The sequence below is a fragment of the Cetorhinus maximus genome, unplaced genomic scaffold (assembly GCF_964194155.1).
Source record: "Cetorhinus maximus unplaced genomic scaffold, sCetMax3.hap1.1 HAP1_SCAFFOLD_115, whole genome shotgun sequence".
Classification (NCBI taxonomy): domain Eukaryota; kingdom Metazoa; phylum Chordata; class Chondrichthyes; order Lamniformes; family Cetorhinidae; genus Cetorhinus; species Cetorhinus maximus.
In genome coordinates, this window is record NW_027596123.1 from 933,356 (window position 1) to 959,567 (window position 26,212).

The 26,212-nt window shown below is 50.0% G+C and overlaps 1 protein-coding gene across 1 annotated transcript in view; it reads right to left on the reverse strand.

Annotated features, from left to right (window-relative positions):
- The window catches only part of grk6 (G protein-coupled receptor kinase 6), a 208,197-nt gene that overhangs the window by 22,832 nt on the left and 159,153 nt on the right, over nucleotides 1-26,212 (reverse strand). The window contains exons 9-12 of the mRNA XM_078534833.1: nucleotides 17,803-17,993; nucleotides 17,581-17,618; nucleotides 16,450-16,539; nucleotides 2,643-2,851 (exon numbers count right to left, since the gene is read on the reverse strand). Coding sequence (XP_078390959.1) covers nucleotides 2,643-2,851; nucleotides 16,450-16,539; nucleotides 17,581-17,618; nucleotides 17,803-17,993 — 528 coding nt within the window. The remainder of the gene's footprint in view (nucleotides 1-2,642; nucleotides 2,852-16,449; nucleotides 16,540-17,580; nucleotides 17,619-17,802; nucleotides 17,994-26,212) is intronic.

The window sequence follows — 26,212 nt, forward strand, 5'->3', positions numbered from 1 at the left end:
TTGAGTTAATTAGGATTATATTCACTGGAGTTCAGAAGAATGGGGGGGATCTCATAGAAACCTATAAAATTCTAGCAGGACTAGGCAGGGTAGATGCAGGAAGGATGTTCCCAATGATGGGGGAGTCCAGAACCAGGGGTCACAGTCTGAGGTTATGGGATAGACCAGTTAGAACTGAGATGAGGAGAAATTTCTTCACCCAGAGAGTGGTGAGCCTGTGGAATTCGTTACCACAGAAAGTAGTTGAGACCAAAACATTATGTTTTCAAGAAGGAGTTAGATATAGCTCTTGGGGGAAAGGGATCAAAGGATATGGGGAGAAAGCGGGAGCAGGCTATTGAGTTGGTTGATCAGCCATGATCATAATGAATGGCGGAGCAGGCTCGAAGGGCCAAATGGCCTACCCCTGCTTCTAGTTTCTATGTTTCTATGGTTAATGGACAGAAAACAGAGTGTAGGAATAAATGGGTCATTCTCAGGTTGGCAGGCTGTGACTAATGGGGTACCATAAGGATCAGTGCTTGGACCCCAGCTATTTACAATTTATATCAATGATTTGGTTGTGGGGACCTAATGTAATGTTTCCAAGTTTGCAGATCACACAAAACTAGGTGGGAATGTAAGTGGTGAGGAGGATGCAAAGAGACTTCAAGGGGATTTAGACAGGCTAAGTGAGTGAGCAAGAACATGGGAGATGGAATATAATGGGGAAAAATGTGAAGTTATCCACTTTGGTAGAAAAGACAGAAAGGCAGAATATTTCTTAAATGGGGAGAAATTGAGAAGTGTTGAGTCCAAAGGGACCTGGGTGTCCTTGTTAATAAGTCACTGAAAGCTAATATGCAGATGTAGCAAGCAATTAGGAAGGCAAATGGCATGTTGGCCTTCATCACAAAGAGATTTGAGTACAGGAGTAAAGATGTCTTGCTGCAGTTCTGTAGAGCCTTGGTGAGACCGCACCTGGAGTATTGTGTACAGTTTTGGTGTCCTTACCTAAGGAAGGATATACTTGCCATAGAGGGTGCGCAACGGAGGGTCCCCAGACTAATCCTGGCAATGGCAGGATCGTCCTATGAGGAGAGGTTGAGGAGACTGGGCCTGTATTCTCTGGAGCTTAGAAGAATGAGAGGTGACCTCATTGAAGTGTACAAAATTCTTACAGGGCTCGACAGGTATCATGAAGATATTATTGTAGATAATGTTATTGGAAATTATTTTAAATCGGACAGGTAGTGGGGACTATGTCTGAGGGTGTGAGTGTGTGTGTGTGTTATTTGGATTAAAGCAAGCTAGTCTGGGTGCTTTGATGTATAATGGTTTTGAGATGTAAACAGTAGGTAGAGGGTACATTTGTATTTTGTTGAATAAACTATTCAAAGCCTGGGGGTGAAATCTTGCTCCTAGCTAAGAGACACCAAGCAATATGTATATATTACTAATAAAATTGATCCTATGAAAGGGGTTTTATTGTTAGAAGAGGTGGAGTTCAAAGGGGCTGATGATACAATGAGAATTTACATTCAAAGGGAAGGCTAGGTATATACAGGAGAGTTTTGTGTGTGAGTCAGAGGCATGTTAGATCTAAGCCTGTAAGCCTACCACCGTGTCTGCGAAGGAACAAATTGAAAGAACCTTATTTTGAATTTGTAAGATAAAATGTGCTTTGGCTGGTGTCTGTTTAAGTCTATGAGTTACTGTTGCTCTGGTGAAGATTTACGTGGGAGTGATCAATTTGGGGATTTGTTTAAAAATTATTATGGTCGTAATTTGTAGACGTGTATGTGTTTAAATCCTTGTTAAATTAATAAATGTTTAATTTAATTTATATAAAAACCTCTGGAGGCTTGGTGGTTTCATTTCTGAATTCAGAGCTGCATCTCAAACGTACCAATTGAAAATATAGGTTATGACAGTTGTTTAAAGTTTCCCTCTGGGATTTTAAATAACTCAGCCTTTACCAACTGCTGGGTCATAACAACAGGGTAGTTGCAGGAAGGATGTTTCCCTTGGCTCAGGGGTCTAGATCCAGGGGACATAGTCTCATTTAAGACTGAGATGAAGAGGAATTTCTTCACTCAGAGGGTGGTGAATCTTTCAAATTCTCTACCCCAGAGGGCTGTAGAAGCTCAGTCATTGAGTATGTTCACAGCAGAGATTGATGGATTTTTGGATATCAAGGGATATGGGAATAGCATAGCAAGATGGCATTGAGGTAGATCATTAGCCATGATCTAACTGAATGGTGGGGCAGGCTTGATGGGCTGAATGGCCTACTCCTGATACTATTTCCTATGCTCCTAACACTCACCAGCCAAACAACTTATAGCTTTCCTGTGATGTCACACCTGGATTTTTGTTTCCTGTGGCTCTGAACCCACAGTGTTACCTGCGTAATAGGCAGACCCAATGTCTCCTCCAAACTCTCACTCCCTCTTTCTCACTGGTTTATAGCTCTGGAGGAACAGGAGTTACCTGGAATGTATTAAATGTTACATATCTTTTCCATATTTACCATTGTAATCAATCTGTTGACTTTGAGGTTTAGAAAAAGTCTCAGTGACTCCTTTTATTGCTGCAATATTGGTTCCCAGCGTGGGTAACACACAACACTCAGCATGAATTTTGTAGTGACAGAGACTCACCATCTGACACAGTGAACGTGCTTCCATCGAGAACTTGGCAGAGTAGGTCTCCTGTCCTTCCTTGACCCGGGTTTCCACCTCTTCCCTTTTGATCTTTTTCTTCCGCTGTTGAAATGGTGACTGTCCTTCAATCATCTCGTACAAGAGACAACCCAGACCCCACCAATCGGGGCTGAATGTATATCGTTCATTCTTCACAACTTCAGGAGCTTAAAGAGATTAAAAACAGTGAAAAGTTTATCCAGTTTGTGCTCTGGATATATTACACCCAGTCCCTTCATCTAATATAGATTGTAAATAGCTGAGGGCCCAGGACTGATCCTTTTGGTACCTTAACAACTTCAACCTGCCAACCTGAAAATGACCCAATTATTACTACTCTCTGGTTTTCTGTCCATTAACCAATCATATATCCATGTTAATATATCACCCTCAATCCCATGATATACAACAGCCTTTCATGTGGCACCTTATTGAATGCCTTCAGGAGCTTAAAGAGATTAAAAACAGTGAAGAATTTATCCAGTTTGTGCTCTGCATCTATCTCCCTCTCTCTTTTTATTGATATACCAATCTATTATAGTTTTTTGAGGATGTAATCAGCAAGGTTGATAAAGGGAAACCAGTTGATGTGGTACATTTGGATTTTCAGAAGGCATTCAATAAGGTGCCACATGAAAGGCTGTTGTATATCATGGGATTGAGGGTGATATATTAACATGGATATATGATTGGTTAATGGACAGAAAACCAGAGAGTAGGAATAAATGGGTCATTTTCAGGTTAGCAGGTTGAAGTTGGTGAGGTACCAAAAGGATCAGTCCTGGGCCCTCAGCTATTTACATTCTATATTAGATGAAGGGACTGGGTGTAATATATCCAAGTTTGTTGAAAATACAATACAATGTTAGTTTGGAATGTATGTTGTGAGGAAGATACAAATAGAGAAAAGTACAGCACAGGAACAGGCCCTTCGGCCCTCCAAGCCTAAACAAAGAAAGAAAATTAGCAGAGTTTCCTAGGGACTGCTGTCAGGATCCCTGCTTTTCCTCATTTATATTAATGACCTTGACTTGAGTGTACAGGACACTGCAATCTGCAGATGTCACAAACTTTGCAGTATTGGGAACTGTCAGCTGGATAGAGATAAGCTTCAAGAGGACATGGACAGACTGGTGGAATGGGCAGACAGTTGGCAGATGAATTTAATGCAGAGAAGTGTGGTGATTCATTTTGGCTGAAAGGAGGAGGAGAAACAATATCAAATAAAGACTACAATTCTAAAGAGGGTGTAGGAGCAGAGGGACCTGGGTGTATATGTGTCTAATTCATTGAAGGTGGCAGCACATATTGAGAATGTGGTTAATAAAGCAGACAGTATCCTGGGCTTTGTCAACAGGGGCATACAGTAAGGAAATTATGTTAAACCGATATAAAACACTGGTTCAGCCGCAACTGAAGTATTGCATCCAGTTCTGGTGTCACACTTTAAAAAGGATGCGAAGGCATTAGAGAGGGTGCAGAAAAGATTCACAAGAATGGTTCCAGGGATGAGCAACTTCAGTTATGTGGACAGATTGAAGAAATTAGGGCTGTTCTCCTTGGAGAAAGTTGAAACGAGATCTTCTAGAGGTATTCAAAATCATGAGGGGTTTGGACAGAGTAGATAGGGAGAAACTGTTCCCATTGGGGGAAGGATCGAGAACCAGAGGCACAGATCAAAGGTGATTAGCAAAAGAAGCAATGAGGAAAAATTGAATGCAGAGAGTGATTAGAATCTGGAATGGACTGCCTGAGAGTGTGCTGGAGGCAGATTCATAGAGTAATTTACAGCACAGGAGGACATGCAGCCTATTAAGTCCATGACAGCTCTCAATAGAACAATCTAGTCAGTCCCATGCCCCCGCTCTGTCCCCCAGTCCTGCAACTTTATTTACTTCAAGTGCACATCCAATTTCTTTTTGAAATCATTGTTTTTGCTTCCACCATCCTCATGGGCAGTGTGTTCCAGGTCATTACCACTCGCTGTGTAAAAAATTCCTTCCTTGCATCCCCCCCGCATCTCTTACCCAAAACCTTATATCTGTGTCCCTTTGTCCATCAGCCAATGGGAACAGTTTTTTCTTATCTACCTTATCTAAATCTTTCATAATCTCGTACACCTCTATCAAATAAGAACATGACAACATAAGAAATAGGAACAGCAGTGGACTATTCGGCCCCTCGAGCTTGCTCCACCATTAATTAAGATCATGGCTTATTTGTTTGTGCTTTGAATTCCACATTCCCATCTAACCCCAATAACCTTTGATCCCCTTGCTGCCTTAAAAATATTCAATGACCCCTACTTCCACCATCTTCTGAGACAAAGAGTTCCAAAGTCGCACAGCCCTCTGAGAGAAAAAAATTCTCCTCATCTCTGTCCGAAAAGGGTGGCCCCTAATTTTAAAACAGCGCCCTCTAGTTCTGGATTCACCCACAAGAGGAAACATCCTTTCGACGTCCATCTTGTCAAGACCGTTCAGGATCTTATATACTTCAATCAAATCACCCCTCACTCTTCTAAACTTCACTGGTAACAAGCCAAGCCTGTCCAACCTATCCTTATAAGACAACCCACTCATTCCAGGTATCAATCTAGTAAACCTCTTTTGAACCACCTCCAATTCATTTACATCCTTCCTTAAATAAGGAGACCAAAACTGCACACAGTATTCGAAGTGCGGTCTCACCAATGCCCTGTATAACTGAAGCATAACAGCCTTACTTTTATGTTCAATCTCCCTCGTAATAAAAGATAACATTCCATTAGCCTTCTTTATTACTTCCTGAACCTGCATATTAACTTTTTCTGACTCATGTACTAGAACACCTAGATCCCTCTGCATCTCAGAATTATGCAGCTGTTCTCCATTTAAATACTACTCTGCCTTTTTATTCTTCCTGCCAAAGTGAACAATTTCACATTTTCCCACATTAAACTCCATTTGCCAGATCTTTGTCCACTCACTCAACCTATCTATATCCATCTGCAACCTCCTCATGTCCTCTTCACAACATACTTTCCTACCTATCTTTATCTCATCTGAAAATGTAGCTACCATGTCGTCACTCCCCTCATCTAGGTCATTGAGGTAAATCGTAAAAAGTTGAGGCCCCAGTCCAGACCCCTGTGGGACGCCACTCGTCACATCCTGCCAATCAGAAAAAGTCCCATTTATGCATGCTCTCTGCTTTCTGCCAGCCAGCCAATCATCTTTCCATGCTAATATGTTACCCATTACACCATGTGCTTTTATTTTCCGTAATAACCTTTGATGCAGCACCTTGTCAGATGCCTTCTGGAAATCCAAGTACAGTTTGTCTACAGGCTCCCCTTTATCCACTGTGCATGTTATTCCTTTAAAAAACTCCAATAAATTGGTTAAACATGATTTTCCTTTCACAAAAACATTCTGACTCTTCCTGATTGCCTTGAGCTTTTCTAAGTGCCCAGCCATACCCTCCTTAATGATCGATTCTAATAACTTCCCCATGACAGACGTCAAGCTAACTGGCCTATAGTTTCCTGTTTTCTGCCTCCCTCCCTTCTTGAATAGAGGGGTTATATTTGCTACTTTCTAGTCTGATGGAACCTTTCCGAAATCTAGTGAATTTTGGAAAATTAACACCAGAGTGTCGACTACCTCATTAGCCACCTCTTTTAAGACCCTAGGATGTAATCCATCGGGACCTGGAGACTTGCCAGCCCGCAGCTCCATCAATTTGCTCAGTACCATTTCCCTCGTGATTTCAATTCCTAACACCAATATTTAATAGTTTCACATTTAAAAACCACTGTGTTTCTAATCTGTCCACCAAATTGAACAGCTTCACATTTACCTACATTATGCTCCTTGCACTTACCCTGTCTATATCCCTCTGTGAGCTCTAGACAGTACAGGCCAGTTTCCTCAATCTCTCCTCACAGGACAGTCCCGCCATACCAGTGATTAATCTGGTGAACCTCCGTTGCACTCTCCCCATGGCAAATATATCCTTCCTTAGGTAAGGGGACCAAAACTGTACACAATACTCTAGGTGCGGTCTCACCAAGGCTCTACAGAACTGCAGCAAGACATCTTTACTCCTGTACTCAAATCCCCTTGGAATGCACATACCATTTGCCTTCTGAATTGCTCGTTCAGATGGATTTGGATGTCCTTATACACAAAACATTGAAAGTTAACATGCAGGTGCAGCAAGAAGTTAGAAAAACAGTTGATATGTTGGCCTTTATTGCAAGTGGGTTGGACAACATGAATAAGCAAGTCTTGCTGTAATTGTACAGAACTTTAAGCGAGGCCACTTTGAAAAATGTGCAGAGGTTTGATCACCATACCCATAAAAGGATAGGTTTGCCTCACTGCCTCAGAGGCAGTGTAACAAAGGTTTAAAAATACTTTCTGGGATGAGAGAGATCGAGTAGAATGGGTTTGTAGTCTCTGGGATTGGAACAGTAAGTGAAGATCTTATTGAAACGTATAAGGGTCCTGAAGGGGTTTGGCAGGGTCGATGCTGAGAGAATGTTTCCTCTGGCTGGAGCGTCTAGAACGAGGGGGTCTGCTCTCAGGTTAAAGGGTTGGCCATTTATGACTGAGATGAGGAAAAATTTCTTCTCTCAAAGTATTGTGGATCTATGGGACTCACTAACCCAGAGGGTTATGGATGTTGAGTTTATTCAAGCTTCAGATGGACAGATTTTGGACTCAGAGGGAACGTACCCCAGAAGATGTGCTGCAGGACCACTTGGAAGTCCAAATGCAAAGACTCCATGGGAATTTCCTGAGAAATTTCAACTTCTAATGGGCAATTCCCACTTGTCTGGAACCACCTAACATGGTTTCTAACTCACCAAGGCTCCTTAGACAGCACCTTCCAAACCCACCATCTAGAAGGCAGCAGACACATGGGAACACCACCACCTGGAAGTTCCCCTCCAAGTCACTCACCATCCTGACTTGGAAATATATCGCCGTTCCTTCACTGTCGCTGGATCAAAATCCTGGAACCCCCTCCCTAACAGCACTGTGGGTGTACCTACACCATGTGGACTGCAGCGGTTCAAGAAGGCAGCTCCCCACCACCTTCTCAAGGGCAATAAATGCTGGCCCATCCAGTGATGCCCACATCCCATGAAAGAATAAAAAAAACTCTGAGTTAGAGTTGGAGACCTTGGACAGTTCTGACTTAATGACCTGGAAAGTTACCCAGAGAATATTAGACCAGGAAAAACCATGTCAAACTCCTGGGTAAATATACAACTGAGGCCACCCCCCCACCCCCCCGACTTGCTACAGACCCCCCAACCCCCGACTCCCTCCTCAACCTTCCAACCCCAACTCGACCCTCTGACTTCTCCCACAATCCTCCAACTTTCCCCCAACCTCCAACTCCCTCATCACCCTCCAACTGCCCCCAAACCCTCTCGACCCTCCAACTTCCCTCCCCCAACCTCACCACCCTGCCCACTCCTCAATTACCTCACTCACACTCACTCACGAACACACTGAAAAGCTATGTTGGTGTGTTAGTGACTGAGGGCTTAACTGAATGCGGCATCCAGCCAGCCCCAGGAGGAAGGGTTCTCAGGACAAGCATACTCTGCATTCCTGAAGAGGCCCAGTTTGGATCGGGCCCGAAATGTGGAGCTCCGGCACTGTGTAAAAAATAGCAGCAGAGTGGTGATCGCCACTCCTCAGAAGATTCAGCCTAATACATATATTGATATAATCTTAGCCATCATTGTATTGAATGGTGAAGCAGGCTTGAAGGGCTCTTATGGCCTACAGCTGCTCCTACTTCATATCTTCAGATATTCTCTTTCTACCTCCCTCCTTTCTTTTAGAAATCAGATCCAGGCACAGAAAGATTCTTACAAGGTCCCCACTTGAGCACTGTAAGACCAGTAATGGTACTCCTCATGGATCAGCACTCTCACCTCTCCGAGGCTGGGGGTTCAAGTCTCGCCCCAGGGCTTGAGCAGAAAATGGAGACTGACACCTCAATGCTATTGAGCAAGTGCTGCATTGTCAGAGGTACTGTCTTTCAGCTGAGATATTAAACTGAGGCCCCATTGCCCTGTTAGGTGGCTATAAAAGATCCCATGGCATTATTTCAAAGAAGAGCAAGGGAGTTCTGCCTGGTGTCCTGGTGAATGTTTACCCTTAGACCAACATCACAGAAACAGACTGTCCAGTCATTAACCATGTTGCTGTTCGTGGGATCTTGCTGTGCACAAATTAGGTGCTGTATTTTCTACATTCCACAGTTGTAATGAACTCCAGGTCCTTACCTTAAGTTTTAAATCCAGGTCAGAGATCAGGAGCTCAGGAGCTACAGTTCCCAGTGGGCCCCAGGCCTTCTGCACATGTGCCCACTGGAAAATGGCCACACATTGTTCATTCGGGTTTCTGTTTCCAGGACTTCTGCGCATGCGCAATTTGTAGATTTCACCATCTTTAGGCCGGGAACCAGCACTCCACACGTGTACAGGAGAAAAAGAAGAAAAGTGAAATAACGTGAAACAGCAGGTCAGGTGACCTGAAGAGGGGCTCCATTTCAGAGAAGCTGCCCCCAGGGGGCAGGACATGGGGAGGGGGACAGGGGGAAGTCCCAAACCTAGAGGAAGGTCCCAAATCAGAGAGTGGAGCAGAAAGGGGTCCCAGAAGGAAGTCCCAAGTTAAGGGACAAAGACAGGAATCTGAAACAGTTTCTGTTAAGTAAAGTTAAAAGTAAGGAGCAGAGAAATAGGCTCTAAATGAAAGACAGAGCTGAAGGGAGAAGACTTGAAGCAAAGTGGGCTTGAGGGGAGCCCAGAAGATCCAAGGAGGCAGCCGAAGGTTGGTGATTTCTTACTGTGGGCCTTTTGGAGCAATGGTAGAACACCACTTGGCATGGCCAAAGATCTGAAAGTGTACTTGGAAGTTGAAGCTTGAATGTACGCGGAGATCCAAGGGAAAGGAATCTCAGAAGGTGAGATTGGTTGGCTCACGGTGTGACCATTGCATGGGTGGGTTGTTGAGAAACCCATAGAAACTGCTTTGGTCACATCTGTCATTTACTTTGGAGTGTGGTGCATTAGACACAGTCTGCCAGTTGGTTCACATGTACTGCATACGTATCCTGAATATTAGAGTTTAAGATAGATATTGTAAATTGTTTAATCTTTCCGAATATGTGTCTGTAAAAATATAGCTGAGGTGGAGGAATAGTGAATATTTGAATCATTTTCTTGTGTTTGTATTGAGATCTTTCCAACCTTTTTGTCTGGTGTAATATAGTTCACTTTTCCTGTTTAATAAATATTTTATTCTTTGTGTTAAAAGGTCACGAGCAGAGTCCTGTGAATTTATTCAATAACGTTCCTCCATGGTTTCTAAACAAAAAGTATGAGTTAGGATCTATCAAGCCAGGTTTCACTCTGGGATCTGAGCAGTTAGAGTATTAACATCAGCTGGGATTGTAACACAGTGACTACACTTAGGCCAGAATTTTCCGCTCCCACGGGTGTCGGACATGTTTGGCAGTGTGAACGGACAATATGGCGAGGAGGCCAAAAATCAATTACACGTCATCGGGAAGCCAATTTGCGACGGTCTGCTCCACCCATCAATGGCAGTCACATTTCCGACCACCACACGGCGGGAACCTCATTTCACTACTTTAGCCCTGCTGACCGGAATCACCCCCACCCACCCCAGGCTGGATCGCCCGGGCACGTGGGTGTGATTGCACGCCGACATGTTTCACAACTGTACATAAGCAATGTGAACCTGGAGAGCTGCATTTCACTCGGGACTTCGAGGTTTGTTTGCCTGCCTTGCTTCGGGCAGCACTCACAGTCATCAGCTCCAGGCTTCACAGGCAGCACCACATCACTTTTCGGGGGCTCAGGGGCAGGTCTCTATCCACCAGACCAGCTGTATGTGGGTGGCTTTTCAATGGCTGCAGGTCAAGGGCTGTACTGGGGAAGGGGGGTATCCCAGGGTGTGTATGGGGGGGGAACATGTTGGTCTGTGTAAGTGGCCTCAAGATGGTGAGGGCTGAGAAGGCAGTCTCCAGAGGAGATGAGACCAGATGGAGATGTGAGGGTGTGTGTGAGAGAGTGAGTGGTGATGTCCATGAGTTGGCAGTGAGTGAGATGCCAGTGAATGTCTGATGGGCTTGAGTGTGTGAGTTTAGAGTGATGAGATGGTTGCCATACCCTGGCAGCACGGATGAGATCATTCATCCTCTATCTGCATTGGATGGCCAAACTCCTTTGTGCAGCATTGGCACTGACCACCGCTGCCATCGCCTACCAAGCCGGAGTGGCGAGATTGCTGGACCTCCTCCAGCCAGAGCGGGGGTGGAGGAGATCATAGCGGCCCTCCAAAGGGCATTCCAACGGTGGGTCGCTGAACTCTTCTTGGCTTTCAGGGCCATGTCTTCACTGGAGCAGTCCTGGTGCGCAAGCATTGAGAACTGTGTGCACGGCTGCAGTTTAATGAACCTGGAGTGAGGGAATGGGGAGGTAAAAGCCTGGTGGGCAATTCAGACAATGTCCGACAGCTGCATAATTAATGAGGCGGGAAGCGGACGATATGGCACAAAAACCCGCCAAGTAGCTGGCGGGAAAAATGTCTTTATTCACACCCGCTACTGCATTTAGTGCAATCTAGGACAATTCCGCCCTGTGTATTTCATTGGATGGAAAGTACTTTGAGGCTTCTCATGATCAGGAAAGGCCCTATATAAATGCAAGCCTTTTTTTATAACCTAAGGTTTATCTGGCAATCTTCAGGAATGTTCAAAGATTGTGCAAACCCCACTTCATAAACCCCACGGATATCAGGTGACGTCAAAATCTGCTTTAAAATGACCCAAATGATATGTAACGGAGCCCCTCATTTTCACAAGATCCTGTGAGTGTAGGTTCAAGATTGGTGCCCTGCCACAGCTCTGGCTCACTCTCCCAACATTCCACACTTGTGAAATTCCCCAATCCTGAAAACTCCCCAATCCAGGGCTCCTTCTCCCACCAATTACCCAATACAGGCCCCTCAATCCCTACATTCCTCAATCCTGGGCTCCTGCTCGAAACATTCCACAATCCTGAACTCTCAATCCCAACATTCCTCAATCCTGAGTTCACAATCCCGACATTCCTCAATCCCGAGGCCTCAATCCCAAATCCTCAATCCTGACATTCCTCGATCCCGAGCCCTCGATCCCAACATTCCTCAATCCCAACATTCCTCAATCCCGACATTCCTCAATCCCGACATTCCTCAATCCCGAGCCCTCAATTCGGAGTCCTCAATCCCGACATTACTCAATCCCAAGATCTTAATCCCGACGTTCTTCAATCCTGTGTCCTCAATCCTGACATTCAACAAAGAACAAAGAAAAGTACAGCACAGGAACAGGGCCTTCGGCCCTCCAAGCCTGCGCCGATCATATTGCCTGTCAAACTAAAACATTTTGCACTTCCGGGGTCCGTATCCCTCTATTCCCATCCTATTCATGTATTTGTCAAGCTGCCTCTTAAACACCACTATCATACCTGCTTCCACCACCTCCTCTGGCAGCGAATTCCAGACACTCACTACCCTCTGCGTAAAAAACTTGCCCCGCACATCTCCTCTAAAGTTTTCTCCTCCCACCTTAAATCGATGTCCCCTAGTAATTGACTCTTCCACCCTGGGAAAAAGCTTCTGACTATCTACTCTGTCCATGCCACTCATAATTTTGTAAACTTCTATCAAGTCGCTCCTCAATCTCCGTCGCTCTAGTGAGAACAATCCGAGTTTCTCCAACCTCTCCTCATAGCTAATAACCTCCAGACCAGGCAGCATCCTGGTAAACCTCCTCTGCACCCTCTCCAACACCTCCATATCCTTCTGGTAATGTGGCGACCAGAATTGCACGCAATATTCCAAGTGTGGCCTAACCAAAGTTCTATACAGCTGCAGCATGACTTCCCAGCTTTTATATTCAATACCCCTGCCGATGAGGGCAAGCATGCCATATGCCTTCCTGACTACCTTATCCACCTGCGTTGCCACTTTCAGTGACCTGTGGACCTGTACACCCAGATCCCTCTGCCCGTCAATGCACTTAAGGGTTCTGCCATTTACTGTATAATTCCTGCCTGTATTAGACATTCCAAAATGCATTACCTCGCATTTGTCCGGATTAAACTCCATCTGCCATTTCTCCGCCCAAGTCTCCAACCGATCTATATCCCGTTGTATCCTTTGACAATCCTCTTCACTATCTGCAACTCCTCCAACGTTAGTGTTGTCTGCAAATTACTAATTAGCCCAGTGACATTTTCCTCCAAATCATTTACGTATACTACAAACAGCAAAGGTCCCAGCATTGATCCCTGCGGAACTCCACTAGTCACAGCTCTCCATTCAGAAAAGCACCCTTCCACTGCTACCCTCTGTCTTCTATGACCAAGCCAATTCTGTATCCATCCTGCCAGCTCACCTCTGATCCCATGCGACTTTACCTTCTGTGCCAGTCTGCCATGAGGTACCTTGTCAAAGGCCTTACTGAAATCCATGTATATAACATCCACTGCCCTTCCATCGTCGATCATCTTTGTCACTTCCTCGAAAAACTCAATCAAGTTAGTGAGACATGACCTCCCCTTCACAAAACCATGCTGCCTCTTACTAATACGCCCATTTGCTTCCAAATGGTAGTAAATCCTGTCACGAAGAATCTTCTCCAATAATTCCTCAATCCTGAGTTCTCAATCCCGACATTTCTCAATCCTGATAATCCTCAATTCTGAGTCCTCAATCCCAACATTCCTCAATCTTGAGCCATCAATCCTGACATTACTCAATCCTGAGCCCACAATCCCGACCTTCCTCAACCCTGAGCCCGTAATCCCGACGTTCCGCAATCCTGAGTCCTCAATCCCAACCTTCCTCAATCCTGAGTCCTCAATCCCGACATTCCTCAATCCTGAGCTTTCAATCCCGACGTTCCTCAATGCTGAGCTCTCAATCCTGACGTTCCTCAATGCTGAGCTCTCAATCCTGACGTTCCTCAATCCTGAGCTCTCAATCCCGACGTTCCTCAATCCTGAGTTCACAATCCCGACATTCCTCAATCCTGAGCCCTCAATCCTGACATTCCTCAATCCCGAGCCCTCGATCCCAACATTCCTCAATCCCAACATTCCTCAATCCCGAGTCCTCAATCCCAACATTCCTCAATCCCGACATTCATCAATCCCAAGCCCTCAATTCGGAGTCCTCAATCCCGACATTACTCAATCCTGTGTCCTCAATCCTGACATTCAACAAAGAACAAAGAAAAGTACAGCACAGGAACAGGGCCTTCGGCCCTCCAAGCCTGCGCCGATCATATTGCCTGTCAAACTAAAACATTTTGCACTTCCGGGGTCCGTATCCCTCTATTCCCATCCTATTCATGTATTTGTCAAGCTGCCTCTTAAACACCACTATCGTACCTGCTTCCACCACCTCCTCTGGCAGCGAATTCCAGACACTCACTACCCTCTGCGTAAAAAACTTGCCCCGCACATCTCCTCTAAAGTTTTCTCCTCCCACCTTAAATCGATGTCCCCTAGTAATTGACTCTTCCACCCTGGGAAAAAGCTTCTGACTATCTACTCTGTCCATGCCACTCATAATTTTGTAAACTTCTATCAAGTTGCCCCTCAATCTCCGTCGCTCTAGTGAGAACAATCCGAATTTCTCCAACCTCTCCTCATAGCTAATAACCTCCAGACCAGGCAGCATCCTGGGAAACCTCCTCTGCACCCTCTCCAACACCTCCATATCCTTCTGGTAATGTGGCGACCAGAATTGCACGCAATATTCCAAGTGTGGCCTAACCAAAGTTCTATACAGCATGACTTCCCAGCTTTTATACTCAATACCCCTGCCGATGAAAGCAAGCATGCCATATGCCTTCCTGACTACCTTATCCACCTGCGTTGCCACTTTCAGTGACCTGCGGACCTGTACACCCAGATCCCTCTGCCCGTCAATGCACTTAAGGGTTCTGCCATTTACTGTATAATTCCTGCCTGTATTAGACATTCCAAAATGCATTACCTCGCATTTGTCCGGATTAAACTCCATCTGCCATTTCTCCGCCCAAGTCTCCAACCGATCTATATCCCGTTGTATCCTTTGACAATCCTCTTCACTATCTGCAACTCCTCCAACCTTAGTGTCGTCTGCAAATTACTAATTAGCCCAGTGACATTTTCCTCCAAATCATTTACGTATACTACAAACAGCAAAGGTCCCAGCACTGATCCCTGCGGAACTCCACTAGTCACAGCTCTCCATTCAGAAAAGCACCCTTCCACTGCTACCCTCTGTCTTCTATGACCAAGCCAATTCTGTATCCATCCTGCCAGCTCACCTCTGATCCCATGCGACTTTACCTTCTGTACCAGTCTGCCATGAGGTACCTTGTCAAAGGCCTTACTGAAATCCATGTATATAACATCCACTGCCCTTCCATCGTCGATCATCTTTGTCACTTCCTCGAAAAACTTAATCAAGTTAGTGAGACACGACCTCCCCTTCACAAAACCATGCTGCCTCTTACTAATACGCCCATTTGCTTCCAAATGGTAGTAAATCCTGTCACGAAGAATCTTCTCCAATAATTCCTCAATCCTGAATCCTCAATCCCGACATTTCTCAATCCTGATAATCCTCAATTCTGAGTCCTCAATCCCAACATTCCTCAATCTTGAGCCCTCAATCCTAACATTCCTCAATCCCGAGCCCACAATCCCGACCTTCCTCAATCCTAAACCGATAATCCCGACGTTCCGCAATCCTGAGTCCTCAATCCCGACCTTCCTCAATCCTGAGTCCTCAATCCCGACATTCCTCAATCCTGAGCTTTCAATCCCGACATTCCTCAATTCTGAGCTCTCAATCCTGACGTTCCTCAATGCTGAGCTCTCAATCCTGACGTTCCTAAATCCTGAGCTCTCAATCCCGACGTTCCTCAATCCTGAGCCCACAATCCCGACGTTCCTCAATCCTGAGTCCTCAATTCCGACATTCCTCAATCCTGATCTGTCAAACCTGACATTTCACAAACCTGACAATCCTCAATTCTGAGTCCTCAATCCCGACATTCCTCAATCTTGAGCCCTTAATCCTGACATTCCTCAATCCCGAGCCCACAATCCCGACCTTCCTCAATCCCGAGCCCACAATCCCGACCTTCCTCAATCCCGAGCCCACAATCCCGACCTTCCTCAATCCCGAGCCCACAATCCTGACCTTCCTCAATCCCGAGCCCACAATCCTGACATTCCTCAATGCTAAACTCTCAATCCTGACATTCCTCAATGCTGAGCTCTCAATCCCGACATTCCTCCATCCCGACATTCCTCCATCCCGACATTCCTCCATCCCGACATTCCTCCATCCCGGGCTCCACCCAATCCCACTTTGGTTTAAACCTTGGCGAACATCATCTCCACAAATCCATTTTTCCTGTACGAAATGCCATTTGTGATTGTTAATCCCAGGATATAATTGTAGTGATTATCATAGTGATGCTGCTGTCAATGTTTCTGAAGCTCCAAGTGAGCTTTTCCCTTGGGATTTTGCAGTGGTTTCCGTCACAGTGCCACAGGGTCATGACTAGCACAGCAGCACAGTGTGATCAGACTGTGTGGCATTAACACACTGTCCCCACTCCAGCTCCTGCTACCTGACAGCACTGGGAGGGACCAAGGCTCCTCTGTGTACACCATACTTACCCATGTAGCCCACAGTGCCAACTCGGCCCTTCACAGTCTGTCCCTCTGGCACGTAGACTGCCAGTCCCAAGTCTGAGATCCGAATGTGACCTGTACAAACAAAACTTGCATTAATACAGATCACCGCACGCAGCAAATCACATCCAGACAGGAGCTGTTTGACTGGATCCAGGAGAAAGCGACAAGCTTCCTCCACTGCTCTGACTGCTGTCTAAACATCACATCAGTCTGGAATCGGATACAGACGCTGCTGCTGCATTTGCTGTGATCGCCCTCAGGCTCCTACAGCTATTGGCCAGTGTGGTACGAGTGGGATGGGCCACCCAACCCAGTGTACACGCACCCCGCTGCCCACACCCAGCGTAAAGACACCCCGCTGCCCACACCCAATGTACAGACACCCCGCTGCCCACACCCAGCGTACAGATACCCTGCTGCCCACACCCAGTGTACAGACACCCTGCTGCCCATACTGTGTACACGCACCCCGCTGCCCACACCCAGTGTACACGCACCCCGCTGCCCACACCCAGTGTACAGAGACCCCTCTGCCCACACCCAGCGTACACGCACCCCGCTGCCCACACCCAGTGTACACGCACCCCGCTGCCCACACCCAGTGTACAGAGACCCCTCTGCCCACACCCAGCGTACAGACACCCCACTGCCCACACCCAGCGTACAGACACCCCACTGCCCACACCCAGTGTACAGAAATCCCGCTGCCCACACCCAGCGTACAGACACCCCGCTGCCCACACCCAGTGTACAGACACCCCGCTGCCCACACCCAGTGTACAGACGTCCCGCTGCCCACACCCAGCGTACAGACACCCCGCTGCCCACACCCAGTGTACAGACACCCTGCTGCTCACACCCAGCGTACAGACACCCCGCTGCCCACACCCAGTGTACAGAGACCCCTCTGCCCACACCCAGTGTACAGACGTCCCGCTGCCCACACCCAGCGTACAGACACCCCACTGCCCACACCCAGTGTACAGACGTCCCGCTGCCCACACCCAGCGTACAGACACCCCGCTGCCCACACCCAGTGTACAGACACCCCGCTGCCCACACCCAGTGTACACCCAGCGCACTGCGATGTTCCACACTGTTTTGCTCACTTACCCTGGTCATCCAGGAGCAGATTTTCCGGCTTCATGTCCCTGTAAAAGAGAGTTCTGTCAGTGAGGCACAGCAGAGAGATTGTAGGGCGGAGAGGGCACAGCACTGAACGCCAAGAGGCCCCAGAGGGAACGGGTGATCAAAGTCAATGACAGACGGAGAAAGTGCTAACAGCAGAAAGGCGGTGATGACAGATCACATGAGAAGAGGTTATGAGAGTCCCACCTGTACACCACTCGCTCCCTCTGCAGGTGCTCGAGGCCACAGCAGATCTGCGCAGCATAGAACACAGCTCGTGCCTCCTGAAAGCCAGCCTCTCCCATGTGATAGATGTGAAACTTGAGGTCTCCTCCATTCATTAGAGTTAGAACCAGGCACAGAGCATCTTTACTTTCATACGCATAGGCCAGGCTCACCTACAGGAAACAAACCAGGTCATAACGAAGCACACACCACACAACAGGAACACCCCACACAACAGGAACATGCCACACAACGAGGCACACGCCACACAACGAGGCACACGCCACACAACAGGAACACGCCACACAACAGGAACACGCCACACAACAGGAACAAGCCACACAACAGGAACACGCCACACAACAGGAACACGCCACACAACGAGGCACACGCCACACAACGAGGAACACGCCACACAACGAGGAACACGCCACACAACAGGAGGAGGGGAAGAGTGCAGGGCAGAGTGACAGAGACAGAGGGGGTTGGGGGAATGTTTAGTGGGAGTTAGGGTGCGGATATGAGATTAAAGGGGAGTTAGGATGAGCGTATGGAGGTAAAGAGGGAGTCTGGCGAGGGTATAGCGAGAAAGGGGATTTAGGGTGAGGGCGAGAGCAGAGAGCGGGAGGGGGGGCAGAGAGCGGGGAGGGGGCAGAGAGCAGGGGGAGAGGGGGAGGGGAAGAGAGCGGGAGAGGGGGAAGAGAGCGGGGAGGGGGGGAAGAGAGCGGGGAGGGGGGCAGAGAGCGGGGAGGGGGGGAAGAGAGCGGGGAGGGGGGGAAGAGAGCGGGGAGGGGGGGAAGAGAGCGGGGAAGGGGGCAGAGAGCGGGGAGGGGGGGAAGAGAGCGGGGAGGGGGGGAAGAGAGCGGGGAGGGGGGGAAGAGAGCGGGGAGGAGGGGGAAGAGAGCGGGGAGGGGGGAAGAGAGTGGGGAGGGGGGGAAGAGAGCGGGGAGGGGGGGAAGAGAGCGGGGAGGGGGGGAAGAGAGCGGGGAGGGGGGGAAGAGAGCGGGGAGGGGGGGAAGAGAGCGGGGAGGAGGGGGAAGAGAGTGGGGAGGGGGGGGAAGAGAGCGGGGAGGGGGGGGAAGAGAGCGGGGAGGGGGGTAGAGAGCGGGGAGGGGGTAGAGAGCGGGGAGGGGGGTAGAGAGCGGGGAGGGGGGGAAGAGAGCGGGGAGGAGGGGCAGAGAGCGGGGAAGGGGGCAGAGAGCGGGGAAGGGGGCAGAGAGCGGGAAGGGGGAAGAGAGCGGGGAAGGGGGACAGAGAGCCGGGCGAAGCGTGGGGCAGAGGGGCGGGCGGGAGGTGGGGAGAGGGGTAGAGCACAGTGGGAGGGTAAGAATCTGAGGGGAGTGGGAGATCATGTGAGGAGGGGGAGATCTTGCATGAAGGGGGATTGAGTGTGGGGAAGGGGAGTGCGCTGGGTGTTAGGGCGAACGTTTGGGGTAAAGGGGGATTGCTGGGCAAGCTGATGGGGGTAAAGGGCTTTAGGGTGAGGTTTTAGGGGTAAGGGGAGAGCTAGGCTAGGGTATGTATGTAAAGTGGGTTAGTCCGAGGTTATGGAGTAAGGGGGTAAGTTAGGGAGAGGGTATGGTTGTAAAGGGGGTAGGTTGATGGTAGACAGGTAAGGGATGAGTTAGGGTGAGGGTATAGTGGTAAGGGCTTTTAAAGCAATGGTATGGGGGTAAGAGGGGTTAGGATGAGGGTAAGGTGGTTCGGGAGTGGGTATAGGGGGTTAAGGTGAGAGTATAGGTGTTAGGGTGAGGGTACGGGGGGTAAGGGGGTTAGGGTGAGGGTATGGGGGTTAGGGTGAGGGATTGGGGGTTAGGGTGAGGGCATGGGGGTTAGGGTGAGGGCATGGGGGTTAGGGTGAGGGCATGGGGTAAGGGGGTTAGGGTGAGGATATGGAGGTAAGGGGGATTTGGATGAGGGTATGGGTGTTAGGGTGAGGATATGGGGCTAAGAGGAGTTAGGGTGAGGGCATGGGGGTTAGGGTGAGGGTATGGGAGTTAGGGTGAGTGTATGGGGGGAAGGGGGGTTAGGGGAGATAGGGTGAGGGCATGGGGGTTAGGGGTGGGGCATGGGGGTTAGGGTGAGGGCATGGGGGTTAGGGTGAGGGCATGGGGGTTAGGGTGAGGGCATGGGGGTTAGGGTGAGGGCATGGGGGTTAGGGTGAGGGCATGTGGGTTAGGGTGAGGGCATGGGGGTTAGGGTGAGGGCATGGGGGTTAGGGTGAGGGCTTGGGGGTTAGGGTGAGGGCATGGGGGTTAGGGTGAGGGCATGGGGGTTAGGGTGAGGGCATGGGGGTTAGGGTGAGGGCATGGGGTAAGGGGGTTAGGGTGAGGATATGGGGGTAAGGGGGATTTGGGTGAGGATATGGGGGTAAGGGGGATTTGGGTGAGGATATGGGGGTAAGGGGGATTTGGGTGAGGGTATGGGTGTTAGGGTGAGGATATGGGGCTAACAGGAGTTAGGGTGAGGGTATGGGGGTAAGGGGGGTTAGGGTGAGGGCATGGGGGTTAGGGTGAGGGCATGGGGGTTAGGGTGAGGGCATGGGGCTTAGGGTGAGGGCATGGGGCTTAGGGTGAGGGCATGGGGCTTAGGGTGAGGGCATGGGGGATAGGGTGAGGGCATGGGGGATAGGGTGAGGGCATGGGGGATAGGGTGAGGGCATGGGGCTTAGGGTGAGGGCATGGGGCTTAGGGTGAGGGCATGGGGCTTAGGGTGAGGGCATGGGGCTTAGGGTGAGGGCATGGGGGTTAGGGTGAGGGCATGGGGGTTAGGGTGAGGGCATGGGGGTTAGGGTGAGGGCATGGGGGTTAGGGTGAGGGCATGGGGGTTAGGGTGAGGGCATGGGGGTTAGGGTGAGGGCACGGGGGTTAGGGTGAGGGCATGGGGGTTAGGGTGAGGGCTTGGGGGTTAGGGTGAGGGCATGGGGGTTAGGGTGAGGGCATGGGGGTTAGGGTGAGGGCATGGGGGTTAGGGTGAGGGCATGGGGTAAGGGGGTTAGGGTGAGGATATGGGGGTAAGGGGGATTTGGGTGAGGATATGGGGGTAAGGGGGATTTGGGTGAGGATATGGGGGTAAGGGGGATTTGGGTGAGGGTATGGGTGTTAGGGTGAGGATATGGGGGCTAACAGGAGTTAGGGTGAGGGTATGGGGGTAAGGGGGGTTAGGGTGAGGGCATGGGGGTTAGGGTGAGGGCATGGGGCTTAGGGTGAGGGCATGGGGCTTAGGGTGAGGGCATGGGGCTTAGGGTGAGGGCATGGGGCTTAGGGTGAGGGCATGGGGGATAGGGTGAGGGCATGGGGGATAGGGTGAGGGCATGGGGGATAGGGTGAGGGCATGGGGCTTAGGGTGAGGGCATGGGGCTTAGGGTGAGGGCATGGGGCTTAGGGTGAGGGCATGGGGCTTAGGGTGAGGGCATGGGGCTTAGGGTGAGGGCATGGGGCTTAGGGTGAGGGCATGGGGCTTAGGGTGAGGGCATGGGGCTTAGGGTGAGGGCATGGGGCTTAGGGTGAGGGCATGGGGCTTAGGGTGAGGGCATGGGGCTTAGGCTGAGAGCATGGGGCTTAGGGTGAGGGCATGGGGCTTAGGGTGAGGGCATGGGGCTTAGGGTGAGGGCATGGGGCTTAGGGTGAGGGCATGGGGCTTAGGGTGAGGGCATGGGGCTTAGGGTGAGGGCATGGGGCTTAGGGTGAGTGTATCGGGTAAGGGGGTTAGGGTGAGGATATGGGGGTAAGGGGGGTTTGGGTGAGGGTATGGGTGTTAGGGTGAGGATATGGGGCTAAGAGGAGTTAGGGTGAGGGTATGGGGGTTAGGGTGAGGGTATGGGGGTAAGGGGGGGTTAGGGTGAGGGTATGGGAGTTAGGGTGAGTGTATGGGGGTAAGGGGGGGGTTAAGGTGAGGGTATGGGGTTAGGGTGAGGGTATGGGGGTAAGGGGTTTAGGGTGAGGATACGGGTTTAAGGGGAGATAGGGTGAGGGTATGGGGTAAGGGGGTTAGGGTGAGGGTATGGGGGTTGAGGTAAGGATATGAGGGTTAGGGTGAGGGTATGGGGGTAGAGTTAGGGTGAGGATATGGGGGTAGTGTTAGGGTGAGGGTATGGGGGCAAGGGTGGTGAGTTAGGATGAGGGTAAGGGGGTTAGGGCGAGGGTAAGGGGATAGAGTTAGGGTGAGGATATGGAGTAAGGGGGGTGAGTTAGGGTGAGGATATAGGGGTAAGGGGGGTGAGTTAGAGTGAGGGTATGGGGGTAAGGGGGTTAGGGTAAGGGTATGGGGGTAAGGGGCGTGAGTTAGGGTGAGGGTATGGGGGTATGGGGGTTAGGGTAAGGGGGTAAGGGGCGTGAGTTAGGGTGAGGATATGGGGGTAAGGGGGATGGGTTAGGGTGAGGGCATGGGATAAGGGGGGTGAGGGTATGGGGGGTTAGGGTGAGGGTATGGGGTAAGGAGGTTAGGGTGAGGGTACAGGTGCAATGTGGTTAGGGTGAGGGTTAGGGGGTACGGGGGTGAATTAGGTTGAGGGTATGGGGGCAAAGGGGCTTAGGGTGCAGGTATGGAGGTAATAGGTTGAGTTAGGGTGAGGGTATGGGGGTAAGGGGGTGAGTTACAGTGAGGGTATGGGGGCAAAGGGGGTTACGGTTAGTATATGGGGGTAAGGGGGTTAGGGTGAGGGTATGGGTTTAAGGGAGATAGGGTGTGTTTATGGGGGTTGGGGTGAGGGTAAGGCTTTAAGAGGGGATAGGGTGAGGGTATGGGGGTTGGTGTGAGGGTATGGGAGTATGGTGGTTTAGGGTGAGGATATGGGGGTAAGGGGGTTAGGGTGAGGATATGGGGGTAAGGAGGTTAGGGTGAGGGTATGGGGGCATTGTTAGGGTGAGGATATGGGGGTGGAGTTAGGTTGAGGATATGGTAGTAAGGGGGGTGAGTTAGGATGAGGGCATGGAGGTAAGGGAGTTAGGGTGAGGATATGGGGCTAAGTGTGAGGGTATTGGGTTAGGGTGAGGATATGGGGTAAGGGGGCTAGAGTGATGGTATGGGGGTAAGGTGGGGGGTGAGTTAGGGTGAGGATATGGGGGTTAGCAGGTGAGGGTATGGGGTAAGGGGGGTAAGGGGGTGAGTTAGGGTGAGGGTATGGGGGCAAAGGGGGTTAGGGTGAGGATATGGGGGTAAGGGGGTTAGGTGAGGGTATGGGGTAAAAGGGGTTGGGGTTAGGGTGTGGGGATAAGGGGGTTAGGGAGAGGGTATGGGGGCTAGGGTGAGGGTATGGGGCAAGGGGGTTAGGATGAGGGCATTGGGTAGGGGGTGTGAGTTAGGGTGAGGGTATGATGGTAAGGGGGGTGAGTTAGGGTGAGGGTATGATGGTAAGGGGGATGAGTTAGGGTGAGGGTATGGGGGCACAGTGGGTTAGGATGAGGGTATGGGCCTAAGGGTGATAGGGTGAGGGTATGGGTTTAGGGTGAGGTTTTGGGGTAAGGGGGTTAGGGTGAGGATATGGGGGTAGAGTTAGGTTGAGGACATGGGGGTAAGGGGGGTGAGTTAGGATGAGGATATGGGGCTAAGGGTGAGGGTATTGGGTTAGGGTGAGGATATGGGGTAAGGGGGTTAGCGTGATGGTATGGGGGTAAGGGGGGGTGAGTTAGGGTGAGGATATGGGGGTAAGCAGGTGAGGGTATGGGGTAAGGGGGTGAGTTAGGGTGAGGGTATGGAGGCAAAGGGGGTTAGGGTGAGTATATGGGGGTAAGGGGTTAGGCTGAGGGTATGGGGTAAAGGGGGTTAGGATGTGGGGATACGGGGGTTAGGGTGAGGGTATGGGGGCTAGGGTGAGGGTATGGGGCAAGGGGGTTAGGGTGAGGGGTAAGGGGGGGGTGAGTTAGGGTGAGGGTATGAGGGTAAGGGGGGTGAGTTAGGGTGAGGGTATGGGGGTAAGCAAGTGAGGGTATGGGGTAAGGGGGTGAGTTAGGGTGAGGGTATGGAGGCAAAGGGGGTTAGGGTGAGTATATGGGGGTAAGGGGTTAGGCTGAGGGTATGGGGTAAAGGGGGTTAGGGTGCGGGGATACGGGGGTTAGGGTGAGGGTATGGGGGCTAGGGTGAGGGTATGGGGGCTAGGGTGAGGGTATGGGGGCTAGGGTGAGGGTATGGGGCAAGGGGGTTAGGGTGAGGGGTAAGGGGGGTGAGTTAGGGTGAGGGTATGAGGGTAAGGGGGGTGAGTTAGGGTGAGGGTATGGGGGCACAGTGGGTTAGGATGAGGGCATGGGCCTAAGGGGGATAGAATGAGGGTATGGGGTTAGGGTGAGGTTACGGGGTAAGGGGGTCAGGGTGAGAGTTAGGGTGCAGGTATGGGGGTAAGGGATTTAGGGCGAGGGTGTGGAGGTAAAGGGGGTTAGGATGAGGGTATGGAGCTTAGGGTGAGGATATGGGGCTAAGGGGGTTAGGGTGAGGGTATGGGGATGAGGGGGGTGAGTTATGGTGAGAAAATGGAGGTAAGGGTGTTAGGGTGAGGATATGGGGGTAAGGGGGTTAGGGTGTGGGTATGGGAGTAAGGGTGAGGGTTTGGGGGAAGGGTGAGGGTATTGGGTTAGGGTGAGGGTATCGGGTTAAGGTGAGGGTATGGGGTTAAGGTGAGGGTATGGGGTTAGGGTGAGGGTATGGGGTTAGGGTGAGGGTATGGGGTTAGGGTGAGGGTATGGGGGTAAGGAGGTTAGGGTGGTGGTATGGGGATGAGGGGGGTGAGTTAGGGTATGGAGGTAAGGGGGGTTAAGGTGAGGGTATGGGGGTAAGGGCGTTATGGTGAGGGTATGGGGGTAAGCGGGTGAGTTAGGGTGAGGGTATGGGGGTAAGGGGGTGAGTTAGGGCGAGGGTATGGGGGTAAGGGGGTGAGTTAGGGCGAGGGTATGGTGTTAAGGGAGATAGGGTGAGGGTGTGGGGTTAGGGTGAGGGTATGGGGTAAGGGGGCTAGGGTGAGGGTATGGGAGGTAAGGGGGTTAGGGTGAGGGTATGGGGGTTAGGGTGAGGGTATGGGGTAAGTGGGCTAGGGTGAGGGTATGGGAGGTAAGGGGGTTAGGGTGAGGGTATGGGGGTTAGGGTAGGATATGGGGGTAAGGGAGTTAGCGTGAGGGTATGGCGGTAAGGGGGGGTTAGGCTGAGGATATGGGGGTAAGGGTGAGAGTATGGGGGTTACGGGGGTTAACATGAGGATATGGGGATAAGGGGGTTAGGGTGAGGGAATGTGGGTAAGGGGGGTGGGTTAGGGTGAGGATATAGAACCATAGAACCACAGAAAAGTTACAGCACAGACGGAGGCCATTCGGCCCATCTTGTCCATGCCAGCCTGAGGGCACCTAGGTGCCCTTTCTAATCCCACCTTCCTGCGCCCAGTCCATAGCCCTGCAGCTTACAGCACTTTAGGTGCAGATCCAGGTACTTTTTAAAAGAGTTTAAAGTTTCTGCCTCCAACACCAACTTGGGCAGCGAATTCCAGACACCCACTACCCTCTGCGTAAAAAAGTTCTTCCTTATGTCCCCCCTACACCTTCTGCCACTTATCTTGAATCTATGTCCCCTGGTTCTAGAATTCTCCATCAAGGGAAACAATTTTATCCTGTCCACTCTATCTATTCCCCTCTTAATTTTGTACACCTCAATCAAGTCACCTCTCAGCCTTCTTTGTTCTAAGGAAAATAACCCCAACCTATCCAATCTCTCCTCGTAGCTACTCTTTTCTAACCCTGGCAACATTCTTGTAAACCTCCTCTGCACTCTCTCCAGAGCTATTACATCCTTCCTGTAATGTGGTGACCAGAACTGCACACAATACTCCAGTTGTGGCCTCACCAGTGTTTTATACAATTCCAACATTATATCCTTACTTTTATATTCTATACCTCTGCCAATGAAGGAGAGCATTCCATATGTCTTCTTTACAACCTTGTCTACTTGAACTGCTGCCTTCGGGGACCTGTGTACTTGTACGCCAAGATCTCTCACTTCATCTACCCCTCTTAGTATATTTCCATTTATTGTGTAATCCCTGTAACTGTTTGACTTCCCTAAATGTATGACCTCACACTTCTCTATGTTAAAATCCATTTGCTACTTTACCGCCCACTTCACCAACTCATCTATATCGTTTTGGAGATTATGGCTATCCTCTACACTATCCACTACTCGGCCAATCTTTGTGTCATCTGCAAATTTCCCAATCGTGCCCCCCACGTTCACGTCCAAATCGTTAATATATAACACAAACAGCAAGGGTCCCAACACCGAACCCTGTGGAACACCACTTGAGACAACTTTCCATTCGCAAGGGCATCCATCGACCATTACCCTTTGTTTCCTGTTACAAAGCCAACCTTTTATCCAGTTTGCCACATTACCCTGAATCCCATGGGCTTTTACTTTC